At 39.4% G+C, this 27,470-nt stretch overlaps 1 protein-coding gene across 1 annotated transcript in view; it reads right to left on the minus strand.

Moving 5' to 3' along the window:
• LOC143116898 (uncharacterized) overlaps positions 1-27,470 on the minus strand; it is a 61,893-nt gene that overhangs the window by 4,137 nt on the left and 30,286 nt on the right. Inside the window, exons 8-13 of the mRNA XM_076278265.1 lie at positions 22,767-22,937; positions 20,120-20,290; positions 14,261-14,431; positions 10,882-11,055; positions 8,110-8,280; positions 2,494-2,728 (exon numbers count right to left, since the gene is read on the minus strand). Of these exons, the coding sequence (XP_076134380.1) occupies positions 2,494-2,728; positions 8,110-8,280; positions 10,882-11,055; positions 14,261-14,431; positions 20,120-20,290; positions 22,767-22,937 (1,093 nt within the window). The remainder of the gene's footprint in view (positions 1-2,493; positions 2,729-8,109; positions 8,281-10,881; positions 11,056-14,260; positions 14,432-20,119; positions 20,291-22,766; positions 22,938-27,470) is intronic.

Raw genomic sequence — 27,470 nt, forward strand, 5'->3', positions numbered from 1 at the left:
GCACTGTTGCACTGTTTGACTTACTCATTTGCACCATCACCATGACACTCACTCACACAGAGCACCTCACCTTACCTTACTATGCACAGAGAATCACAGGCTCAGTCCCTGCCTCAGTCATTGCAAGCACCTCTTGATTGATTAAGCACCCACTATGTGGATACTGTTTATTAGAATTTATTTAGATTAAGTGTTATTTAGTATAATTTGTATTTTAGTATATTTAGTATATTCTTATCTTCTACCGTCCTTATTGCTTAGTTGTGTTTTTTATTTTTTTATATTATATACTTTTAATTCGTTTTTCTGCTGTTAGTGAATGTGTGTGTGTTGTCTGTATACTACTTAGACCTTGAATTTCCCCTGGGATCAATAAAGTATATATCTATCTATCTATCTATTGGCATATTCTGTAATGATATTAGTGATCATTGTACTATTGCCTGTGTTAGTAACTGTAAGCTTCCTAAAACTAAGCCACGATATATCTTTAAGAGGAATTGACCGTTCACAAAAGCCATGCCCCCTAGTAATTGTTACTACGCCCGTCAAACAGACCGGAGTTGACTAGAACTTCAATGGTAGCTGTTAAGACTGTCTGTAAAAGTTACAGCATAAGAGGCTCTCTTAGAGAGCCACGGACCTGATTTCATTTACAATCCGTCAAAAGACTCCAATATGACATGGAGACACATGTGTAAAAATTCATATCTAGCTTTGTTGGGTGACAAACTTAAACGCGAGGCGAGCGTGATTCTTTTTATCAGTGTTAGATTATGGTGACTTAATATACATGTATGCCTCTCTGGGCCTCCTAAAGGAACTGGATGTTGTGTATCACTCTGCCTTGCGGTTTGTAATAGGAGCACCTTCTAGAACACATCACAGCATGCTATATGAAAAGGTTCAATGGATTTCATTGCATTTAAGAAGAAAAATACATATTTTAATCTTCATAGCAAAGGCCTTAACGGTAGCCTAGAAATCTAGACGCACCCTAGCGGCAGCAAATTAATTTGCTCAGCCTGTACGTCTAGTATCGAACCATAGAAATTTCTATTGGCTTAACACCGTGGATGTTCTCCAATCACAGCGCTCTATTTCGTTAGAGAGTCTTAAGGCGGGCTTAACAGGATAACGGCAGTCCTGCGACGGTGAACAACAAGGAAGGTGGCTATGGCGAACAAAGAGCGGTTGTTTGAATCGGCGTTGGCGTCAACTTTGGAGGAGTTGGACTTGTGCTTTTCTTTGAAAGTAGAGCAACACAATGCACTTAAGTCATTCCTTTCGAAGAAGGATGTATTTGCCGTTTTGCCGACCGGATACGGATATGATCGTAGCGCTGGCCTATTGCATGCCAAGGCAGTTTGAAAGACAATTCTCTGCCCGCCCCTTGGATTAAGCAGGTGAATGATTCGATTCCAGACTATACATTTCAATGATATAGGATGGCCCGCCAGGCTACCTTAATGGGCAAACTTCCCAGTTATATTTGTAGTCTTTTTGTCATTTTGCTCTTCTACATACAACACCCGTTCCTCAAACAAGCACCTCCTACAGTCTCCAACTTCACAAACAAAACCGGGGAAATCTGCTTTCTCATCCTTTGCACCACATCCCTGGAATGAACTACTACATAAACTCAACTTGGACTCCTTACCCTCCTTTTAAAAGTATTTTAAAGCCGACTTACACTGAAGTGAGTGTCACTGCTTCTAGTGTTCTATTTTATTCTAATGTATTTTAGCTCTCCCTAGTCTTTGTTGACTCTGTGTCCTCTGTGTTAGTGTACTATTGATGTCTTTGCTCTGTACACATGTCCCATGTTGTAATTTCTTTGTTTTTCTAATTTAAACAGTTGCTGGCATCTTGACCAGGACTCTCTGGCATAAGAGACACTGTGTCTCAATGGGACCTTCCTGGTAAAATAAAGGTAAAGAAATGAATGTTGAAACTTTACATTCATTTTACAACACTGGAATTCTCACAAAGATAAGTTGAAGACATATTTAAGATGACAGGAAAGTGACCATGTCTATTGCATCATTGAGCCCAGGGTATGTATCGACTTATCTAACTGTGGGGGAATACGGTGAATAAGCTAAAGTCCCAAAACATTGGTGTGGAAATGGAATTGGCCTGGCATCTGAAAGGCATTCACATTTGGTAAATAGTGGCAAATGTTTGTGGCAAAATATGCATTCTCTGAACAGTTAGATTTAAAACAATTTGGTGTAAAGAGTCCATTTTAACAGTAACCCTTCGTCCAGCTCCACTGAGTGTTCAGAAATGTTTTGCGGAGAACTCAAGACAAACACAAAACTGTTTGCAAAGGTTCCTAAATATTTGGTTATGTTTGGAAATTTGAATCTCTAAATATTTGTATGATTGGATGCTGCATCAAAGAGATAACAAATATACTTCAGTGTAAAGCAGCTATTACAATACACATTTGAAAATAGGCCACTACACTGGATATGAAGAAATAACTACGGTCTCCTCAATGGACATGATGTCTAAATTGTGCAACACTGGGGTTTCTTTCCGAACATACTTAAGTATCTCCAGTTTACAGACAGGATCCTCCAGTCTAGCAGTTAACAGCTTCAGTCCTGATTCTCCAGGATGATTGTAACTCAGATCCAGCTGTCTTACATGGGAGGGGTTTGAAGTCATCGCTGAAGCCAGAAAACCACAACCCTTCTCTGAGATGAGACAATCGGAGAGCCTGAGAGAGAGACAGAGAGAGAGAGATAGAGAGAGAGAGAGAGAGAGAAAGATAGAGAGATAGAGTGAGAGATATTGTCTTTTTCATTGTTTTTTCATGCATACAAGACCGAGGCTGTGGAACGCCCTTTCCTGACCACATGTGGGACCGACAGACTACAGATGTTTTTAAACGAAACCTAAAAACATATCTTTTTAAAAAGGTTTTTGCTAAATGTATTTTATAGGTTTTCCTTTTTATGTTGGATGGAATCCACTATCTTGAATTCTCCTGGCTTCTTCTTCTTCTTAGTATTATTATAGTGGATGGAATCCACTATCTTGAAATTCCCTTTTTTTTCATTATTATAACCTTTTCTTTTTACCTTTTCAAAAATGAATGCAGCTCTACCGTTGTGTAGGTCTGGAATTGGGCAAGAGAGTTATTTTGAGTTAGTTTTTTTGAAAAGTGTATACTTTTTGAGAAATAGGGGATTAAAAATGCATGACATCACAAAGGGGTCTCATTTAGAAGGGTTGTAAAGTAATCAGGTGCAGGCCCCCCTGCATACAATCAGGCGCTCCCTAAACTAGTCCTACACATCCTGTAATTAATTGCTTTTGAACCACACTGCTCAATTCTCTTCAAGACAGTTTACGTTCTTGGTGTCTGCTTCGTCCAACAAACTACGACGAAACAGACGTTTTCCTACCACACCCAATGTAAGTTACAATTAATTTGTATTTTCTATTCGAATGGAGTATCTATGTGAAGTAACACATAAACAAGTAAGCAAGCAAGCTGGTGTTACCTGACACCAACACACTCATAGCTGCTACGTCTAGAGAGGATGTTACGTTTAATTCTAGTAAGTTAGTCTGATTATATTGATATTACGTCGAGTAAGTTCAGAACTTGATTAAGCGATAACCGAGGATTCAGTAGGTAAGTTACATTACGTTAGCTAGACCTCGGGAATGTTTCTAGGTTCATGGTTGTGTGCAGTGGGGCTGTAGTGCTAAGCTTCACACTCAAATTGGTAGCCGCCTTTCTTAGCGATAGCTGGCCTGATGAGGGAAATGGCCTTCTATGGTAAACAGTCACTGGCTGAAACTTAGCCTTCGATTTGAACTACGTTTGTATGAGTGGTAGGTTGTGGCGTAAAATGACTTGATTGTAGGCTTAGCTGTTAGTTTGTTGTTAAGTTAAACATATTTATTAGCCTAGAAATGTAGACGCACCCTAGCGGCAGCAAATTACATTTGCTTCCAGGGTTAGTCTAGCAACTCTCCGTTGGCTTGTGAGCTTGAAAAATTAAACTTCTATCAGGCCAATCAAATAGTGTATAGAGTCGTTTGGTTGATTGAGTTGCAACGGTTTGGCTTGAATTCCCTGCTACTTGAAAACAAATAAGATGGATGTTGCTGTTGGTGAACAGTGTGACACGAGTTAAGCTTTTATTAAGTTGGCAAAAGTTTGAACTAGCCAACTAGCTCCGCTGATGGGAAACGCATGGGATTCATAGCGCTGTCCTATTGCGTGCAGAGGGAATTTGAAAGACAACGGATTATCCCGCCCCTCGGACTGAGCACTGCGAATGGTGAGTGCCCAGACCCTACATTTTAATATGGGACTGGCTCGTCAGGCTACATATTTATCTAACCACTGTCTCTTTTTCCCCTTCTATTTCTGTTAGGTGCCGCTTCACTCTGCTACTGGAGGATCGATCAGGCTGACTGCAACTGCTATGAATGATAGACTGAATGGATGACAGGAGAGCACAGCACATGTGAATTTCTAGATGAAGAGTGAATAAATGCACTTGCTTAACTGATAACAAGTTGTCAATGATTATTTATGCAAGCTTGTGTAGCCTAAACCAGACATACCTAGGCCTAGCCAAATTTATCCTGGCTGTAGATAACGCAGGATATGAATTTCCCAATATTTTGCCAGATTAGGCTAATAGTGGTTTACTGAGGTTTAATATCAAGGGAAATACCATTGAAATCATGTTGATCTTTAGTTTGGTTGTAGTTTCAACATTGTTTCAATATTAATTTTAGTGGAAATACCATTGAAATCTTGTTTATTTGTAGTTAGAATTTCAACATTGTTTCAATATTAATGAACGGTGCAAAAGTGATGTAGAATTAATGTTGCAGTGCAACGTTGATTCAATTATTTTATCATTGACAAAGTAATATTGACTTAACATAGATTCAATGACTAATTGCTATCTGGGTGTAGAATGAACAGTCATCAACACCAACTGAAAGCCCCGTTTTGCAGGTAGCCTATTGCATTGCATACAATTAGGCTTTCTCTGAACTACATTTTCCAAAGGCCAGCTTTCATGCTTGTCACAACTTCAGAATGGCTTGATGTTAGCCAAGAAATCTAGACACACCCTAGCTAATTTAATTTGCTGCCTAGGCTAGTCTAGCAACTCTCCATTGGCTTGTGAGCTGGACAAATTAAACTTCGATAGGGCCAATCACATCATGTATAGAGTCGTTAGGCGGGCTTAACATAATGATTGATGGCAGAGTTGAAACGGTTTGAATTCCCTGCTACTTGCAGCCATGGCCTACTGGTTAGCGCTTCCGACTTCTAACCGGAGGGTTGCCGGTCGAAACCCTGACCAGTGGGAACGGCTGAAGTGCCGCCTTCATTAGCGAGGTTGATGGAATACCCCCCAGCTGTCTTCAGTTACTGTTTGTTCAAAGGTATTTCTGCCTTAAGTTTTGTCTTAAGCAAATGGATCCCCTTCATGATCCTCTTTCTGATATGTTGCTGATTGGATCATAAACGGCCACAGCAACGAAGAGGAATGACTGATAATGACTGACTCTTCTGTATTATTGTGTTACATGCTCCAAATGTAAAGCACTTTGAGCTGCATTCTGTGTATGAAAGGTGCTATACAAATAAAGCTTATTATTATTATTAATCATGACATCTAGTGGAGTGAAGAAGACTCTCCAGGAAGTAGGCATATCATTATCCAAGTCTACCATAAAGAGAAGACTTCACAAGAGCAAATACAGAGGGTTCACCACAAGGTGCAAACATTTCATAAGCCTCAAGAATAGAAAAGACTGATACGAGTTTGCCAGAACACATTTAAAAAAGTCCGCCCAGTTCTGGAACAGCATTCTTTGAACAGCTAAAAGTAAGTTCAACCTGTACCAGAATGATGGGAAGAGAAAAGTATGGAGAAGGCTTGGAATAGCTCACACCACATCATCTTATTCAGTTATTTTGGAATAATGAATTGTGCTAAAGAGCTACATGTTATTCATTTGAACAATAAGAGCTTGCCACCTAAAATTGATTTATTAAGTGCCTGGCTTACCTATAATAATCACTTCATCTGAAACTTGGCTAAACAGCAATATTCCTGATGATGAAGTCTAACTTAACAATTATCTATTTAGAAATGATAGCGCCTCAAGAGGTGGGGGCCTCTTAATAATATATGTATCCTCAAATCTAACTGCAGAACTTGTTCTTCCAAATGAGAATCCCGGCATTTTGAAGGCCTTTTCGTTAAAATATTTTTTTTATGAAATTATTTATAAACCTCCATCTGCTCCAGCAGTAACTACTGAGTGTATCTTGTCTACCATTAATTCTTTAGACTGCACCAGTGAAAAGATCTTATTAGGTGTCTTCAATTCTAATTGGCTGGATCGCTCCTCTCAAAAAGATTGCAATCTCTTTAACAGCATAAATCTAACTCAACTTATAACTGAACCCACTAGATTAGATCGAGCATGCATTCCAGTGTTTCCCATACATTGACTAATCTGTGGCGGGGCGCCACAAAATAAAAATCGGCCGCCACACATAAATATTCTATGTTTAATTTAATTTAAATTAAATTAAATATAAGATCAAATCTTTGCAAATCCTTGGCTGGATCGCTCCTCTCAAAAAGATTGCAATCTCTTTAACAGCATAAATCTAACTCAATTTATAACTGAACCCACTAGATTAGATCGAGCATGCATTCCAGTGTTTCCCATACATTGACTAATCTGTGGCGGGGCGCCACAAAATAAAAATCGGCCGCCACACATAAATATTCTATGTTTAATTTAATTTAAATGAAATTAAATATAAGATCAAATCCTTGCATTGCCATTGAGCTGCGCTTTTTACGCACGCAGCCTTTCCTTACCCCGCCCCGCTCTCTCTCGTAGCCTGCTGCCCCTCCTCTGCATGTGCATTTAAAAAAATATTCACGATTGTTGAAGGATTGTTGTTGCCACATAGAAGCATTGCATAGAAGACGTCTGGCTAAATTGCTATTAAATCCGCTTAGCATCGTGACCATGCTGCGCAAATTTGTTCAAAACTGCTGCATTGAAGTTAACTCTGCTAAGATCTTATCACAACATAGTAGGCTACATTGAAGAGACTAAACTAAATTAAGTTATGCAATCAAGCAGTATCTCAAAGCTAACGTTAGAATACTGTTTGGATGCCGAGCATGCTTAGCCTACTTACAGCAGCTTGTACATTTCTTTGAAGGTCTCATTTTATTGACTGACACTGAATGTTTGCAAAATCCCGATGTAAATGGAAAAGTGTTTTCCAAAACTCAAAAGTGCTTGTCCCAAGGAGAAGTACGAACCTTTATTTTAACTATGTAGAAAACGTTATGAATTGCATCTACACATCAGCAGCCTTTAAACTGTGTTACAATTGCAATTTGCAAGGGTTCCCTCAAGTGACAGGCACTCAATTAGACCTATACACTACCAAGACGATGCCCCCCCCCCTTGTCCAAGTCAGCTACCGCCACAAATTGAATCCAATTCTGTGGGAAACACTGCATTCCAATTGCTTAAGACAAAATTTAAGGCAGAAAGACCTACAATCAAACAGCAACTGAAGACAGCTGCAGTCAAGGCCTGACAAAGCATCATTGAGGAGGAAACCAAATGTTTAGTGATGTTTGCTGTATGGGTTCCAGACAGCAGGCAGTAACAAACTGCAAAGGATTCTCAACAAAGTATTAAGAACAAACATTTTATTTATCATTATATTTATTTGTTCTATCACTTTAGGTCCCTTGAAATGAGGGAACTACTGTATGTATGAAAATGTTTGCAATTCCTGAACCCTTCCTCCAATTCTGATGTAAATACTCTTAAAGTCTGCACTTCAATTTCATCTGGATTATTTAATTTCAAATTCATTGTGGTAGCGTACAAGGCCAAAATTACGAAAATTGTGTCACTGTCCAAATATTTCTGGACCTAACTGCATAAGTAGGGTAGGATGTTAATTGCTACTTTTTTCATTTGGCTAACCAGTTGATCGACTGATATGTTGTCTTGTTTTCCTCTAACTAATGCGGAAATATAAGACTAAGAAATGTCTGCACCTACCTTAATGTGCATATTCTACAGCTGGAACTGGACAGTCCCTTAGAGAGAAGCTGGACTCCAGAATCCCCCAGGTCATTGTCACTCAAGTCCAGCTGTTGCAGGGAGTTTGGTGACTGTAGAACTGAAGCCACAATCTCGCAATATTTATCTGTGAGTTTACAACCAGCAAGCCTGCATAAGAACACATCAGATCAGATAACTACTGTCACCATACTCAGCAGCTGGTTAAATAATTCACATACACATATTTAGTATAAATTATCACCACATGTTGTCCCTGCAGCTATCTATTTTGCTTGTTTCATTTCTTGCTAGGTGCTATTCAGGATATGAGCTCATGAATATGCCTACATATTTATGCATTTTAGAATTTAGGGAAGACTTGTTAAACAAAATGGTATTTTTATATTTTACACTATACACATTATTTTTTATTATCTATCTCTCTTTTCTCTTTTCTTAATATATTTTCACTGGTTTCCCTTATATCTCCCTATCTGTATCCGCCATTGTCCTGTGTCTTGTAGACTGGCTCTGCAGAGCTGCAGTGTAGTTACTCCAAAATTCTGGAGTGAGGAGAACCAGGAGTTCCGGTTGAAAGGTAGGGACTCAAGCCACAGACACAGACACAAGCCGTTGGCGGTGGCAGCCATTAAATCCACAAGGGAAGCAAGACTGGTGTTTTTAAACCAAGATAGGGAGATATAAGGGAAATGGATAAAAACAGCAGATATAGCTACCCACTGACACAACTCCTCAAAGCCTGGTAAGAAGATTCAAGAATTTACTTAAAGTCTTAACAGCAAAATGAGTCTCAGCAGAAATAGTGACTACTTTTTTTGATTATTGAATGACGATAGCAGGAAGCAGATCCAGTCAGTGTCCTATAGGCCAAAGAGAGAGATTTAAATTTAATTTTGGCAACTATAGGGAGCCAGTGGAGAGTAACTAGGAAAGTAGTTACATGTGTCCTCTTTGGCAGATTGAAGACCAGGTATGCTGCAGCCTTCTGAATCAGTTGAAACAATCTTATAAACAGGTAGGCCAGCTAACAGTGAATTACAATAGTACAGCTTGGAGATGACCATGGCCTGTACAAGACGTTGTGTAGAAACTTGTGACAGATCAGGTTTGATCTTTCTAATCTTGTAAAGGATAAACCAACATGATTTTGCAGTTGAGGCTACATGCGAAGAGAGAAGTTAAGTTGGTCATCAATTACGATGCCCAAGTTACATGCTGATCTATTTGGGGTCAGTCAAGATGAGTCAAGCTGGATGTTAATCTGTTGGGGTGGTTTGACAGATGTCAACCACTGTTGCTTTTCTGTTTGTGCCACCTTTGAAATGCAAGGTGATTTATTATTCCACAAATAGTCTGCTGCCATATATGTTTCCCCTGATATAAAGTAATGAAGTAACTCTCTTTCCAGCTGTCTTTATTGCATACACATGTCCCAAGGTGACAACTCAAGGCCCCTCTAGTTCTCAGCAAGAGACGATCATGTAGTAAAAAGCCCCGACACTGTCTGTCCTGATTATAGTTAGGAAACAACCTGAGGACTACCTTTGAACAACAAATGCACTTTCCAACAGTGAGAACTCCATTATTATTATTTAATGCAAGATCAGGGACCACCAGTAAAACCTTTAGGGACTACATGTTGTGAACCCTGAATTAATGATTTGTTTGTTGTATTACTTTCTTTGGTTACTCACAGTGATAACAGACCTAATTAATATTTAACTCGGTTAAATTTGATCTACTTCATAAGTTTTATGATATACAGAATTAATACATCCACCCCCCCTTCACAAAATTAGGTAGATCCAAGGCACCCTTCAAGTTCTAAAATGAAAAGGCTTTAAAGGCTAGTTCATTCTTGAACCAATTAAAACACCACCAACATGTTTCGGCCAAAAATGGTCTTCATCAGAGCAAGACAGATAAACAAGACAAGAGGTGGTACCTATCTATTTAACCGGTCTAATGTTGATCAGCTGGTAGAGAAGGAGTATGCTCAAGTGGAGGAGGAAACATATTAATGAATTAACCCCTAAAGATAGATTGAAACTGCACAATAATTTTACAACACTGATGTTGTCACATAGATAAATTGAAGACACATTTAAGATTACAGGAAAGTGACCATGTATATTGCATCATTGAGCCCAGGGTATGTATCAACTTATCTAACTCTGGGGGAATATGGTAAATAAGCTAAAGTCCCCAAAAAGTTGCCTTGTGTCTTTAAGCATTAGTTAACAGCCCCCTGTCAGACAATCAGAAAATAATAGTTTTTGTCTCCCGGGATAAATAGCTCCCTGTCCTTCTTCGTAGCTCCCTGTCTTTCTGGTAATCTCAAAGCCTGGAATTTGAGAGGTGTTCAAATTTGGCAAATAGTGGCAAATGTTTGTGGCAAATATGCGTTCTCTGAACAGTTAGATTTAAAACAATTTGGTGTAAAGAGTCTATTTTAACAGTAACCCTTCATCCAGCTCCACTGAGTGTTCACGCATGTTTTGCGGAGAACTCAAGACAAACAGAAAACTGTTTGCAAAGGTTCCTAAACATTCAGGGAATTTGAATCTCTAAATATTTGAATTATTGGATGCTGTATCAAAGAGATAAGATGTATACATCAGTGTAAAACAGCTATTACAATACACATTTGAAAATAGGCCACTACACTGGATATGAAGAAATATCTACGGTATCCACAATGGACACAATGTATACATGTGCAACGCTGGGGTTTCTTTTCGAACATACTTAAGTATTTCCAGTTTATAGATAGGATGCTCCAGTGTGGCAGATAACAGCTTCAGTCCTGATTCTCCAGGATGATTGTAGCTCAGATCCAGCTCCTTTAGATGAGAGGGGTTTGAAGTCAGAGCTAAAGCCAGAAAACCACAACCTTTCTCTGAGATGAGACAATCAGAGAGCCTGAGAGAGAGAGAGAGATTTCATTGTTTTTTCATGCATACTACTGGTGACAATGTATCTCAGGACATTCCCACTTGGACACTCAGCTTTTTGGTCTCAATTGTCCAATGTGAACATTCCATTCATTCACAGCAAGAGAGCAGCGATTTCATTACATCACATTTTGACAGCTATTGAGTGACAAAATGGAGTAAGTACAATAGGGTGAATGTTCAATTAGCATATTATGACATATAGACAAGTGAGTGGGCTCTACAAAATACTGCGTGCACAAGCACATCTTTGTCCCTGAACGTGGCTCCCCAGTGAAGTGTTACGTTTTAACTATTGGAAGATTTGAACTATTTTCGGGTGGAGGATGAATGAAAAAAAAAATTTGTGCGAAACCGTTAGAAAACATAATTTGGTGTCTTTTAAAGCAACACCAGAGTTTTTTGTACCTTAATATAATGTTTCCAAAATTGTTTCAGTGGTTCATCAACCGGGTTAATGGCACTTCTGCATTCGCTTCGCGGCCCTCTATCGTCTATAACCACACTATGTAAGTTTGCCAGATTGGGTAGCGGGTCTGTAGTTTGATGGAATGAGACATAAGAACTAGACTAGACTAGTTGGTAGTAGAACTGTTGCATGAAAGCAATATGGCAAAGTGGCATTGGTAGCAGATATAGCCAGAGTCTATCTAATGAGGAGACACAGCACTCAAAAAATCCTCCATAAAAAATGCATAGGGTTAGTTTCTGTGGCAAAACGTCGACATGTGAATACATTGAGCCAATCATGTGTTGTGTTGTGAATACATTGAGCCAATCATGTGGTGTGTTGTGAAAACATCGTGCCAATCATGTGTTGTGATCTCGCTGCTGGAGCAAGATTGGTGTCATGAAGCCTTGCGCAAGCGCAGTTCTGCCGAAATAGATGCCCAATAAGTGCCCAAAAAGCGTTGCAATTTGGCCACCGAGTGGAGGGACTTGCCTAAAAGGACTTGGCTATGATTACCTGCAGCACGAGGCAGAATAAAAGCCATGGCGATATGTGCTACCAATGCTATGCTTACTTGTGCCATATTGCTATTTTATTCCACTACTTGGTTGAATTTCCCATTGTCCTGCATAATTTAGAACGTGTATTAACCATATGCTATTTGCACACCTATGAAGTAGATCCAATTTGTTGGCCATATCATACTTGTATATTAATTCGCTGGTTGAGTTTAAATTAACCGTCACATTGCATCCAAGCTATACAATACAGACGTTCAGCACATAGTAACATCGTAGCATATGATGGACATGGATTTTAGCTAGTTGGATGACATGTAGGCAAAGTAAAATACCGATGTTTCAAAGCTAAGGTTCATCAGAATCCTGAGATATGCCTGTGTGACAACAGGAAAGATGGAACTAACGACTCACCTTTGGCCATAGCAACCAGTCATTTAGAACTAGTAGGTAGCTCACAATAACCTCTAAATATGCTTATTTTGGTCAAATGTCTGAAGCATTTGGTCCAACAGTGATATTTCAAGTTCCTGTGTTAACTTTATTTGGGTGTGATCGCGGCACAAAAATCATAATCATTAACTCACAATCAGAAGTGTTCGCGCATGCGTGATAAAATCAGTTAATTTTGCCATCGAGATGGGTGTTACAACTGACCGGCACAGGTCATGTTTTTATTTTCATTTAATTGCATTTGCTGTGACTATATAAATCAAATGGCACTAATGTTAACTTGAAACAGATGGACTGAAGATATGAATGACATGTGACTGAAGTCCACATGCTCAAATTTCACAAAGCAAACTTAAACAAATCGTTGCAGTTTAAAAAAAAATCGCAATGCTTGAATTTTGCACCTTTTTGCACCTTTTTTTAACTCATTGAATGCCAAGCTGTTTTCGGGAGCTTTGTCCTAGAGTGCCAGCAATCTAGACCATTGTTGATGATTTTTGTACAGCCACAGCATATTCTGTGTTATAGCTATGAACACGTAGAATAGCTTGATTAAAAGGTGAGACTTTAAGCGCTCGGTGGGTGCAAACCGTGTATTTCTACACGCCTCTGTTCCTGAGAAATCCCAAGCTAAACAGTGGCTAGTTTTCATCAAAAACGCTGTTTTTTTCTAGAACTGGAGATATAACGTCTTTCATGAAATATGAAGTGTTGCCTGTTACTTACTTGTGTAAACATTCCGGGAAGTGATCGATCAGCGAGACCTGGCGAGACTGCCACCTAGTGATAGACCCACGAAAATGGCCTGGTTTTGACCTGACGTGCATGCGTCACTGATTCAACCCAAAGCGGCAACCGAGTTATGATAAAATGTCCAGATAAAATGTCCAGATTGTGCATTTTCATGAGTTTCACTATCGTCATACAGTATATTTAATTTCCATTCATCACAGAGTTCCCAAAATCACATATAAGGTTTATTAGAGTGTCTAGTTTCGTAATTTAAAAAAAAAGCTAAAAACGTAATATTACGTTTTTGGCACTCAACGCATGGAAAGGAAAGCATAATATTACATTTTTGGCACTCAATGAGTTAATATCTCTGGTTGTATAGTAGACCATTCATATTTGGATGGCTGTAAGATTTTACATAATTACATGATATGTGTCTGTTTACGTTTCCGTAGCTACACCATATTTTGAGAATAAAACACTGTATAATAATACCGCTGTTACAATTGTACCAGTTCTCCCTGCGGCAGTTTGAGCTGCCAGTGGAGAAATTTGTTGATATGTGGCGGAAAGAAGTAGTTCTACAAACAATACAGTTTTAGAGTTTAAAACGTTTCCATTATAACAGGAAATGAACACAACGCAAGAGGCAACAATGGAATAATCAGGATAATGGACTTCACGCCATTCGACTAGACAAAGTTAATACACTTTTCTAGATGCTTTTCTCCGCTTCGCGTCGGGCCGTTTTTCTAGAACGTGTATTAACGTGTATTATTAGCCTGTCGTCCATTATCCCTTACATGAACTAATATGACACAGATTTGATCAGTTCAGACATTTTAAGATTAACAAATAAGCTCAAAAGTAGAATGACACCTGCACAAGAATAGAAGCCGGGTAGGATGCTAATTGCTACTTTTTTTTCATTTGGCTAGCCAGTTGATGTTCGACTGTTATGTTGTCATGGTTCTTCTAACTAATGAGGAAATTTAAGACAAACAAATGTCTGCATATACCTTAATGTGCATATTCTGCAGTTGGAATTGGTCAGTCCCTTAGAGAGAAGCTGGACTCCAGAATCCCCCAGGTCATTGTCACTAAAGTCCAGCCATTGCAGGAAGTTTGGTGACTGTAGAACTGAAGCCGCAATCTCACAATATTTATCTGTGAGTTTACAATCAGCAAGCCTGCATAAGAACACAACATCAGATCAGATCACTATCACCATCAGCTGGTCAAAGAATTCACATACACAGATTTAGTATAGTTTATCACCATGTGTTGTCACTGCAGCTATCGATTTTGTTTGTTTCATATGATTTCTTGCTAGGTGTATTTAGGATATGAGCTCATGAATAGGTCTACATATTTGTACATTTTAGAATTTAGGGAAGACTTGTTAAACAAAATGGCATTTTAATATTTTACACATTTCTTTTTTATTTATCTCTGTTTTCTCTATACATCTTATATTTTCACTCGTTTCTCCCTCTCTGTAGCTGCCATTATCCTGTGTCTCTTAGACTGGCTCTGTAGAGCTGCAGTGCAGTTACTCCAGAATTCTGGAGCGAGGACAGGAGTTCCGGTTAAGATGTGGGGGCTCGAGCCGCACACATGAGCCATTGGCGATAGCAGCAATTGGGCACCAGGCATAAAAACAGCAGATCTAGCTACCCTCTGACATAACTCTTCAAAGTAGGGTTGTCACATGCACTGGATTTCCCGGGATTGTTCTCTTTTTTGAGTGACTGTCCCAGATAATTAATAATATTTCCCGGGACACAAATTGTCCCGGTTTTTGGTGAAAATTAACTTCTGATGATAATTTCTGCTAGTTTCAAACGTTTTTGTTATTGGTTGTGTTTATCGTACATCAAATCCTATGTAGCCTACGTGCACAGACATAAAAGGCATGTTTTTTGTTGATTGGCAGCAAAAATAGAGTTTACATTAGAACCTAGCAACTACCGCACAACCACAGACCCCACTTTGTAGTTACACGTGCCTGACGTAGTTGCTCTGTAATAAGCCTATAGAAAGTGACAGCAGCAGGGAAAGGAGTTCAAAGCGTGTGCGTGTGTCTGCGTTAACGAGTGCATCAGAGCAAATATATGTAAGAAACTATAGGAAATGTTTCAACATTGTATTCAACACGCACATCACGCACAAGGGCAACAAGGGACAGAGAGGGTACCAAAATATTGCAAAATATTGCTCTCTTCGAGAATGTTTACAATGTTAAAATGCACCAACTTTGTGTTACATGCAAGGATGATAATGCAGCAGCATCATACTTGAACATTACTTACTCTAATTAATTGGGAAACGCATCTAGAGTGCGCACCAGAGAGAGGGAGAGATAGACTGGCCAGTTCCAGGTGTCATTGTTGATATCCCCTTTTAATATATGAAACTTATAACTGCTTGTAACAACTTAATATTATGCATAGTATTGTCCTCATGTTATCCTTGGGGTCAATTTGACCCCAAGCAACGTTTAACATCATAAAATATATGGTTCACTTTTTTTTGCTTCATGTTTCATGACTTTTCCTCAATTGAAGGGTACAACAGAGTTAGCATGAAATTTGTACAATCATTTCTTTTCAATGTCCTGTACAAATATTTTGTACATTGATGTTCCTTGGGGTCAGTTTGACCCCAGCTGTATGAAACATAGGATACATGAAAATTTGACACATTATGGATATTATTATTTGAATAGTATGAGAACATATTGTTATTGTCATTATTACATACACAAGTACATATTACATATAAGTCATTTTGGCAGGACTGTATAAGTCAAAAGGGGAAGCAACAGCAAGCCTTTGGGCTGCTGACACTGGATGGGCAATATTGCCAGCCTGGGTTCCAAGGTTCATAAAGGGGTGTGGGGGGGTGGGTTTGTTTTGTAGGGCTTTTGATGGTGGTTATTACACTCTTGTTAAGTACCTGTCACAAAAAACTGGGTAACAATATGAATTATAATCATTTTCTGAGGGTTTATTTAGCTGGGGTCAAATTGACCCCAAGGATAAAAAGTGTCAGTAAGATTTGAGGATAACACAAGGGTTAATATTGTGTTATCAATGTGGCACATACAAACATGGCTAGAGTTTATGGATTAGCCTTACAAGAGCTGGTGAAAGGGTTTTATGAGAAAGCTTAGACTGAGCGACCTTAGTGACAATGCACCATGTAGCCTAAGTTCAATAGCATACAATTAGCAGCATTTCTTAATATTTCTAACTTTTTAATTTATGATTTATAATTTATAATCTGTATATATATAATCACGTGATTTTCACAAATCAAATGTGGCAACCCTACTTCAAAGCCTGGCGATAAGATTCAAGAATTTTCTTGGAGTCTTAACAGTAAAACAAGGCTCAGCAGAAATAGTGACTACTTACTTTGGTTTACTCTTCTTGAACCAACATGCTTTCTTGTGTGAAAAACACTACCATTCACATTGATCAACATTCATAGAGGCCGTACACTGCCATTAAAAACAAAAAATCAAAGAAATTATAAAAAAAAACTAAATTAAATTAATTTACAAATTTCATCCATTACAACATATCGCCCAACTTAAGCTAACTGAAGAGAGTTATCAGTACAAAGTTAACAACATTGTTGTGGTTAGCTAATTTAGATGGTCGACTAGCATAACGGTAGTAAGTTCGCTAACATTAGCATAAACATTATCCGAAACGTTGACCTGTTAACTTAGCTCAAACGTCCTTTCCTCAGTTTTCCTAAATAACTCATTCTTGTATAATTGATTAACCCAATAACTTAAGACATACTGAAAGGAAAGGAAGAACAGTTTAGATGCTTAGGGGGCAGCCGTGTCCTACTGGTTCGCGCTTCGGACTTGTAACCAGAGTGTTGCCGGTTCTAACCCTGACCATTAGGCACAGCTGAAGTGCCCTTGAGCAAGGCACCTAACCCCTAACTGCTCCCCGAGCGCTGCTGTTGTTGCAGGCAGCTCACTGTGCCGGGATTAGTGTGCGCTTCACCTCATTGTGTGTGTGCTGAGTGTGTTTCACTAATTCACGGATTGGGATAAATGCAGAGACCAAATTTCCCTCACGGGATCAAAAGAGTATATATACTTATACTTAAACAGTCTTGCACAAAACAGCATCAGTGAACATACTTTTGATCTCAATCGAAAGTTTGAAGTTGTTAACCCTCTAGGCGCCACTGTCGAGTTTACAAGATGCGGTACTGAATAAAACGGCCGATTTAGTCAAATAGGGTGTCATATTTCGTTCGACATCCACTCCACTAGATGGCAGACATGTCATACGTCATCCCCGAGTCCGAAAAAGGTCACGCTTTAAACAAAACTTTTGAGCTACAGCGCATTGAATCAGTGTGTGCAATACCGGAGGTAGTGTGCGTGTGAGCCACTTTGTCAGAGCGATATTGTCAACGTCAGCGAGTATTTGCATTAGATTATCGTCTAATGGCATCAAAAAAGTTTACCTGAAAGGAAGTGTTGGGTCTTCTACAGACATCCCAACCTCCAAAAAGTCATTTCAGGGAGGTATCACAAAGCCCCCCCCCCCAAAAAAAAAAAAAAGATTAATATGTTCAATAATGTCTAGTCAGGACAACAAATAAGGAAGGCCTATAGATATAAATTGTGAAAATAAAATATGTAGATTTTGGTAGTTTGGTCTTTTCATGTAGCCTTGGCAACTAGCCATCTAGTAGGCTATAGGCCTGAATAATATGCACATGAATTGACACTTGTTAAACTCATCTCAACATGTCTTTTGCAATCATTTAACCCGCTATGGACAATGCTAAAGTCACTGTTACAAACAGTGCAGGGTGCAAGACTAGGTCCATCATTATGCTTTACTCTATGAGACAAGGGTAGCCTACACTTTGAAATGGGTCTTATATTTACCTTTTTTTGAGGCACTGACTCTGCCATGACCCTCCTGTTCCTATACACTGAACTGATTAATTAAGTTCGGGAGAAAAGAGATAAAAGCCCGCCTACACTGAAAACTGATTGATTGATTTAGTGAAACAGGCCAATCAGGATGCTCTCTGTCTTGGATGCGCTCAGACACACACGCACCACCTCTCTCTCTCTCCCGTCGTGTGCGCGCTACACTCAGATGCACACGCAGTCTCGCATTTGATTTGATCTAATTTGCGGGCGTCAGGGAGCCGCTATCAATATGCGGGAGACTCCCGGAACTTCCGGGAGACTTGGGATGTCTGCTTCTATTCGCGGACCCTGATTCTGAAGGGGAATATCTGCCTTCAGAAAATGACGGTGATTCGTTTGGTGAAACTTCAGATGCGTCCCTGCCTTGCAATGATGCAGCTGGACAAAGTGAGAGTTTACTCCATAGTTTAGCTTACACCAAGCACAAACGTTGAATCGTTTGCCCAATGTCACTGGTGGGAATAATGTTTCACGGGTTCGGAGTGTTCATCGGGAAGTTAGCAGGGTGTTAGTGGTGTGGCGAACGAGGCTGGAGGTAGCCTAATGTCCATAACGTTAGCGCTAGCTTCTGTCTTCTGAACGTGTGCCTCTCCACAATCGCAGTGATAGTAACATGGTGGAGCCTTTGTCTAATGCCACTGGGTATGTTAGACGAGGTCGAAGTGCTCATAGGACAGTTAGGCGGGAACGTAGTGGCAGTGTGGGGAGTGAGAATGACAGTAGGCCTAGTCCGAGCTGCGCAAATTCTCTCCACTCGGCGTGCGCCAGGCAGATCTGGCCATGCTGCTCGCATGGTGGAGGTGGTGACACACTCTCTCCCTCTCCCTCTCCCACACACACACACACACATTAGGTCATGCATAGGCTATCACAAGATGATGGGAATGCCGGCCCTGTATTGATAGGGATAGGGAGTCATTATCTCTACAGCAAAAGGCCTGCTACATAAAAAAAACTGTCAGCCATTTATTAGTAATGATTTACACTGTTGATTTGCTATCTATTTACCTGATCATTTAGGACATACACTATGTGTTCCTTTTTGTGTGTTCATGTCCTTGTGATGTGCGTGTCTTTGTCAGCTAAGAAAAAAAACAAAAAAACATCAACAAAAACAACAAAAAGAAAAAAAATACTAACATTGTCTCTTGTCTTGTCTCGTCATCTCACTTCTGATCTGTGCCTTGCCGTGGCAAATGAGCTTTTGAACTAAACAGGTCTTGTCTACTTGTGTTTGTGTGTCATCTGAATAATATATATGTGCCCCATACATGGAATCAGAGTGCCTACTGTATGTAGTAAATGGAAAATCTCTACAGCAAAAGGCCAGTCTACCGCTACATGCATTTGGTTTGTTTCTGCCATTTATTAGTAATGATTTACACAGTTTGTTCACTACTTACTATTTACCTGAGCATTCAGTATTGTGCAATATAGCATACAGAAGGTGAGGGGCATTTTGGGGGGAAAGAAGTGGTGCATTTTATCATTCAAACATGCGACTTTTCATGAAAATTCTATAATCCAAGATGGCCGCCACCATATGACGTCATAATATGCAAATTAGATATAAACATTTAATCTCTACATAAACTTTGGGTCATCCTTAATATTTCTCTAATTTACAGAAAGTCTCTATCTCTTATCACTTTTAAGATAAAGCCTTTTGAAATGAAGATGTCAAAATTGATCGTTTCGGAAAAAAACCTCTGGCGCCTAAAGGGTTAACTACCGTAGATAGACCCTAGATAGACCCTTGTTTTTACTCTGTTACACTTTAATGCTATGATGGGCTGAACATCTTGCATATTTTATTGTTACTATGCAATTATACTAACAACAATAAAGGAAACAAACACATACAAAAATATCAGGAAATGCATGGCCTTACACCAACCTTAAAGTCTGCAATTTGCAGTGGGGACCAGAAAGTCCCTTAGAGAGAAGCTGAACTCCATAATCCCCCAGATCATTGTGACTCAGGTCCAGCTCTATCAGGGAGTTTGGTGACTGTAGAACAGCAGCTACAATTCCACAGGACGTATCTGGGAGTTTACAATCAGCAAACCTGCAACAAAATTGACAGAATTATAACAGAATTCACCATATTGCTCAATTTTTCTAGAAATGAAATTGAATAAATGTAGTAAAATGCTAGAGTTTTTTTTACTTGATGCTACATTTAAATGGCAATTTGACACATTATTCATTTGTATGTTTCTTCTTTAATTTACACAACATAAATCATTTTCATGTTAAATAATGCAGGTCATGTTGACCTGCCTGATGATACGGCAAATTCTAAAAGAGTAATGTAGTAAAATGCTCAAAGAATGACAAACGTTTAAACCACTGTTGTTCCCTCACTATCTAACAGGTGTTTTTTTTCACTTGATGCTGCATTTAAATTTCTGACACATTATTGATTTGAATGTTTCCTCTTTAATTTATACAACAGAAATCTAGCTGTATATAAAAAGTCTAAAGGGAACTTTATATCTGCAGTTTGCAGTGAGGAGTCCTGTAATTTAGCAGTAACTGCACTCCTGGGTTTCCCCTCTTCATGTCTTTTTTGTTTTAAAAACAATTAAGGGTTTTCTTTGTAGTATCTCAGTCAAATGTCCTGTTCTGTGTGGTGAATGTATAGGATCTAGACTAACAAGTGTAATTTCATATATCCTCACATACGAGAATGCTAACCTGACTCCGCCAGATGGATACTTTGCATTTGCTCTGCATGTCCATCTGGGAACTTTCCGTTGGAGAACTTTTGGGAAGGGGCGGAAATACTGGTTAGCTGATTGGATAAACCATCTGTCTATCACCACCTATGTTGGTTATCGACGGGCCAAATCAACCAATTAGATGAACAAAGTGTTTTTCTAATGCCTTCGTTAAACATACAATTAAGTTAGGTAACGTAACTAACGTTAACATTTTTTAACTTACCATTTGTATGTGACATGAACCTAATCAACGACAATTCCCATCAAGTTTTCACGGTAGGCCCTACACTTCTGAAGAAAGTATATTCCTCCATTATGAACTGGAATCGGCTGTGGAGGATGTCTGTGTCGTTCATTGCTTGGCTGAGACTCATAGCTTCACAGCCTACCCAGGAATACTTTCTAATTTGAATAAAACTTGCGCGATAGCTATGCTCATCTGTGGATGCAGTCATGTTGTTCGTTGCATCACACCTAAACCCGCCTCAAAACCAACGCTGATTGGCCGTTCGTTTGGTGAACTGCTCCAAATTTTCTCTATCGGAAAGTTGAAAGACTGATCTGCGAGTGAAAACCTGAAGCTCGCGAGATCAGGCTGGTCTCATGAGGCTACGAGATTGCAACCGCACAAATAAATAAATAAATACATAGACAAGTAAATCAGCATATACACAAACTGAAATTTGGCATTTCTGCTTCGTTACAGTACATACCGAAGTGTTTCAACTTTTTGGTGAGGATGCTCAAGTATGGCAGAGAACAGCTTCTGTGCTGATGCTCCAGGATGATTGTAGCTCAAATCCAGTTCTTTCACACAGGACAGGTTTAGACTGAGAGCCAGACAAACATAACCTTCATCTGTGATACCACAATTACTGAGCCTGAAAGACACAATAGGGGATGTATGGAGGGAGATGTTATTATACTGTCATGTCATTATACTGTTTTTTACTTTCCACATCACACTCTTTTTTTTCCTTTTCACAAATCCAGATGCATAGGTAGACATGACACTCAGCCTGACTCGGACTGTAGCCTACATCCAGGTGAATTAGATATGTATAAGTATAAGTATAAGTATATAAACTCTTTTGATCCTGTGAGGGAATGAGGGTCTCTGCATTTATCCCAATTTGTGAATTAGTGAAACACACTCAGCACACAGTGAAGTGAAGCACACACTAATCCCGGCGCAGTGAGCTGCCTGCAACAACAGCGGCGCTCGGGGAGCAGTGAGGGGTTAGGTGCCTTGCTCAAGGGCACTTCAGCCATGCCTACTGGTTGGGGTTCGAACCGGCAACCCTCCAGTTACAAGTCCGAAATGCTAACCAGTAGGCCATGGCTGCCCAAATGTTGGCATAACATGGGCGACAGATGTATTTCTTTACCAAATAAATCTTTAATAATAATGGATTTAAAAGAGGTATAATACCAGGCATGATCGAATAGGGCCCACATAAAAGAAAATCCCACATCAGTGCCTATCAACACAAGTGTTTTTCATAGGTCAGCATTATTAGGCTCTAAAATAGATTGGTAACATTATAGAGCTACTGTAAAAGATTCAGCACTTTTAGAAACAGATTGGATCGATCCCATTTAGATAGATATTCAACATTAAAGATGAGTCACTATCCAAAACGTGTCTTGCGGGTATGGCTATATCTGTTTTTGGCTGCATGCATGAAGGCCGACATGAGCATTTTTTTTTCTCGGCTCGAGGTGCTACTCAAAAAAAATCTTCAAAGTTGGCAGGTCTGTCTGTATCACCAGTGTCACATGAAAAAAAAGTTACCGCACAGCCTTGCTTACACCAACCTTAATGTGTGCAGTTTGCAGTGGGGACTACACAGTCCCTTAGAGAGAAGCTGAACTCCAGAATCTCCCAGGTCATTGTGACTAAGGTCCAGCTCTATCAGGGAGTTTTCTGATTGTAGAACAGCAGCCAAAATTCCACAGGACTTCTCTAAGAGTTTACAGTCAACAAATCTGCAACAACGTTTAAACATTTTAATTATGACAGAAATCAAAATACAGGTGCTGGTCATATATATTACATATATTATTGATTGAATTGACATTATTGTTTTATTATTGCCTTTCCCCTTTTTCTACATTGCTTTTTTATTAGGCTATTGATTGAATTGATATTATTGTGTACTACAACTATTCTCCTTACTATATTTGACCTACATTTTAATCTGTTCCCTGTTCAATTTTAAATATTATTATGTTGTTTTGTATTTATGTGTCGCTTTGGACAAAGGCGTCTGCTAAATCCATAACCATAACCATAACCATATAATTACAATATCATGAAAAAGTTGATTTATTTCAGTAATTCAATTCAAAAAGTGAAACTTGTAATGTATACATTCATTCCACACAGACTGATATATTTGAAGTGTTTATTTCTTTTAATTTTGATGATTATAACTGACAACTAATGAAAACCCAAATTCAGTATCTCAGAAAATACAGCTAATTAACTCAAAACACCTGCATAGTAGCCTGGCGAGCCAGACCCACATTAACATGTAGGGTCTGGACACTCACCGTTCGCAGTGCTCAGTCCGAGGGGCGGGATAATAAGTTGTCTTTCAAATTCCCTCTGCACGCAATAGGACAGCGGCAGCGCTATGAGTCCCATGCGTTTCCCACCAGCGGAGCTAGTTGGCTAGTTCAAACGTTTGCCAACTTAATAAAAGCTTAACTCGTGTCCCACTGTTCGCCAACAGCAACATCCATCTTATTTGTTTTCAAGTAGCAGGGAATTCAAGCCAAACCGTTGCAACTCTGCCATCAATCATTATGTTAAGCCCACCTAACGACTCTATACACGATTTCATTGGCCCGGAGGAGTTTCGATATCTGGAGCTCACAAGCCAACAGAGAGTTGCTAGACTAGCCCTGGCAGCAAATGTAATTTGCTGCCGCTAGGGGCGTGTCTAGATTTCTAGGCTACCTGCATAGGCCTTTAAATGGTCTTTCAGTCTAGTTCTTTAGGCTACACAATCATGGGGAAGACTGCTGACTTGACAGTTGTCCAAAAGACGACCATTGACACCTTGCACAAAGAGGGCAAGACACAAAACATCATTGCTAAAGAGACTGGCTGTTCACAGAATCCAAGTTGCTTGAAGTCCAGTGTAAAGTTTCCACAGTCAGTGATGGTTTGGGGTGCCATGTCATCTGCTGGTGTTGGTCCACTGTGTTTTCTGAGGTCCAGGGTCAATGCAGCCATCTACCAGGAAGTTTACAGCTTCCATACACAGTTGCATTCCGTCAACGCATGCCGGTGGGTGTTCCCGACGGTATCTATGCAAATGACTTAACTCATTGAATGCCAAGCTGTTTTTCGGGAGTGCCAGCAATCTAGACCATTGCTGATGATTTGTGTACAGCCACAGCATATTCTGTGTTATAGCTATGAACACGTACAATAGCTCGATTAAAAGATGAGACTTTAAGCTCTCAGTGCGTGCAAACCGTGTATTTCTACACGCCTCCGTTCCTGAGAAATCCCAAGCTAAACAGTGGCTAGTTTTCATCAAAATCGCTGTTTTTTTCTAGAAATGGAGATAAACGTCTTTCATGAAATATGAAGTGTTGCCTGTTACTTACTCGTGTAAACATTCCGGGAAGTGATCAGTGAGACCTGGCGAGACTGCCACCTCGTGATAGACCCACGAAAATGGCCTGGTTTTGACCTGACGTGCATGCGTCACTGATTCGACCCAAAGCGGCAACCGAGTTATGATAAAATGTCCAGATAAAATGTCCAGATTGTCCGTTTTCATGAGTTTCACGATCGTCATATAGTTCATTTCTATTCATCACAGAGTTCCCAAAATCACATATAAGGTGTATTAGAGTGTCTAGTTTCGTAATTTAAAAAAAAAAGCTAAAAACATAATATTACGTTTTTGGCACTCAACGCATGGGAAGGAAAAAGTAATATTACGTTTTTGGCACTCAATGAGTTAAGGTAGGTATAACCATAATTTGATTGGCTGGTGCCTTTCTGTTGTTTGTAATTTGATTGGCTGGTGCTGTCCGTTGGTGCAGCAAAAGTCGAACTTCTCAACACGATCGATGGGAGCAACGCGACGCAACGAACCCACTATTCAGTTTGGCAACGGATGACGTAAGCCTATGTAAAGTGAACGGGATGCTTCTCCAGCACTGCAACACACGCAACTCCTTTATGGAGATGCAGATTTCATTTTCCAATAAGACTTGACACCTGCACACAGTACCTGGTTTAACCCATTTACTCCTAAAATGCCTGCTAAAAACGCCTATAGAATCCTATGGCATTCTAGACTAAATAACCTTATTTCCTGAGGGTTTTCTGAAAACATACTAAAAATTGTCAACGTCTACCAAAATGTAATATCTAAGCCTCTGTAGCACCTAGAAACATGAAATAAAAAGCATGCTGCGCTACGCAGCATCCAGCGGGAGGGTCAATGTTGCGCTATGCAGCATCCAGCGGGAGGGTCAATGTTGCGTCATGCAGCATCCAGCGCGAATGGGTTAAGGACCATGGTATCCCTGTTCTTAATTGGCCAGCAAACTCGCCTGACCTTAACCCCATAGAAAATCCATGGGGTATTGTGAAGAGGAAGATGCGATACGCCAGACCCAACAATGCAGAAGAGCTGAAGGCCACTATCAGAGCAACCTGGGCTCTCATAACACCTAACAGTGCCACAGCCTGATCAACTCCATGCCACGCCGCATTACTGCAGTAATTCAGTGTTGTACATGCTCATACTTTTCATGTTCATACTTTTCAGTTGGGCAACATTTCTAAAAAACGTTTCTTTTTGTCTTAAGTAATATTCTAATTTTCTGAGATACTGAGTTTGGGATTTTCATTAATTGTCAGTTATAATCATCAAAATGAAAATAAATAAACATTTGAAATATATCAGTCTGTGTGTAACGAATGAATATAAAATACAAGTTTCACTTTTTGAATGGAATTACTGACATAAATCAACTTTTTGATGATATTCTAATTATATGACCAGCACCTGTATTATGCAGGGTTATTATTAATCAAATTGACAAAATGTAAATGCACAAAGAAAGATGAAAGTGTAAACCACAGTTGTTCCCTCACTATCTAACAGGTGAATTTTACTTGATGGTGCATTAGATTTGCAGACATATTAATAATTGTTACCTGTGGGCAAGTAGTATGTAAGGGATAATGCAGGGGTCTCAAACTCCCGGCCCGCGGCCTATTTCAAAATAATAATGTAATTCGGCCCTTGAGGGTATTTTTAATTGTGACAAACAACGACACTGATTTAAATAGACGATAGATCCAAGTACGGTAACAAATCTCATTTGTACTCTTGTCCACTAGTTGCTAGACATCCAGAGCTTGATTAAAGCCCCAAAATCGCTGCACACAGTTTTCAGGAAAAACAGTGTATTAGCCTACACGCGAGAAACATGAAGACGTGCATTTGTTTGTAATGACAAGGAAGCGATGCAGGCCATAGTTTTCCACAAATTGAAGCAGAAATAGGCCTACACCAAATGTTGAAAAAACGTTCACGTGTGATGAAGTCTTGGGTAGGGTATGCTATTCACCTATTCTGATTCTAGAGGAGAATATCTGCCTTTTGGAGATTATATTATGATCGATCGTCTATTGACAGTGATGGTCAAGGTGCGTCTGTGAATGGAGGTGCGTCTTTGCGTACGACGCCATGCTTATTTCGACCCTTTGCCCAAAATAGCTCGAGGTGGCAGTGGTAATCGTGATGATAGTGTCTGTAATGGACGTGGTACAGACAGCTCTGAAGAACTACAAAGTCAACCGTGATAGGAACTGATTTGACCAGGCTAGTTTATTGTAGACCTACTATGTATAATTACGGTTTGTGGAACAGGCTAGTAATAGTTTACTATTGTTACATCTTAGGCCTACTGTTTTCCTGTTAATTTGTTATTTGGGTAATATGACAAAAAGAAAGTAAACCTGCTCAAATAGTTCAACATCCAGTATTTACTGAAAGGTGCATAATTTGAGGTGTTCACCATCCAGTGGCAAATTAGATGGGTAAATGTACCCCCTTCATAAACTTTTGTTTATACTCAAAGATTTTTACATTTACAGTAGGACTTTATCTCTGACCACTTTCAAGCCATGGCCTTTTGAAATTTTCATATGCCAGGTTTAAATAAGTTATGAGAGGAAAATATTTTTATTTGGTGTGAAACACACACATACCTATATTTATTTTCTCATTATTTTATAGCACAGGTGTCTAAAAATAAATAAAAAGGCTTGCACTTTCAGTTTGCATTTTGAATTTGAAAATACAGTATTTGAAAAAAAAACATTGCATTTTAGGAAATAGCCATTCTTTTTTGTATTATTCTTTAACACTGACGAGGCCCTTCAATCAGATGACGTTGGCAGAAGTGGCCCCCAGCTCATTTGAGTTTGAAACCCCTGGGATAATGGAAGACACGGTGGTCTGTTAAAGGGACACCAGG

This window comes from Alosa pseudoharengus, unplaced genomic scaffold (assembly GCF_046254945.1).
Source record: "Alosa pseudoharengus isolate Yale_2024_CS ecotype anadromous, Long Island Sound unplaced genomic scaffold, YU_APseudo_1.1 YU_APseudo_1.1_scf_1, whole genome shotgun sequence".
NCBI classification, from domain to species: Eukaryota; Metazoa; Chordata; class Actinopteri; order Clupeiformes; family Clupeidae; genus Alosa; species Alosa pseudoharengus.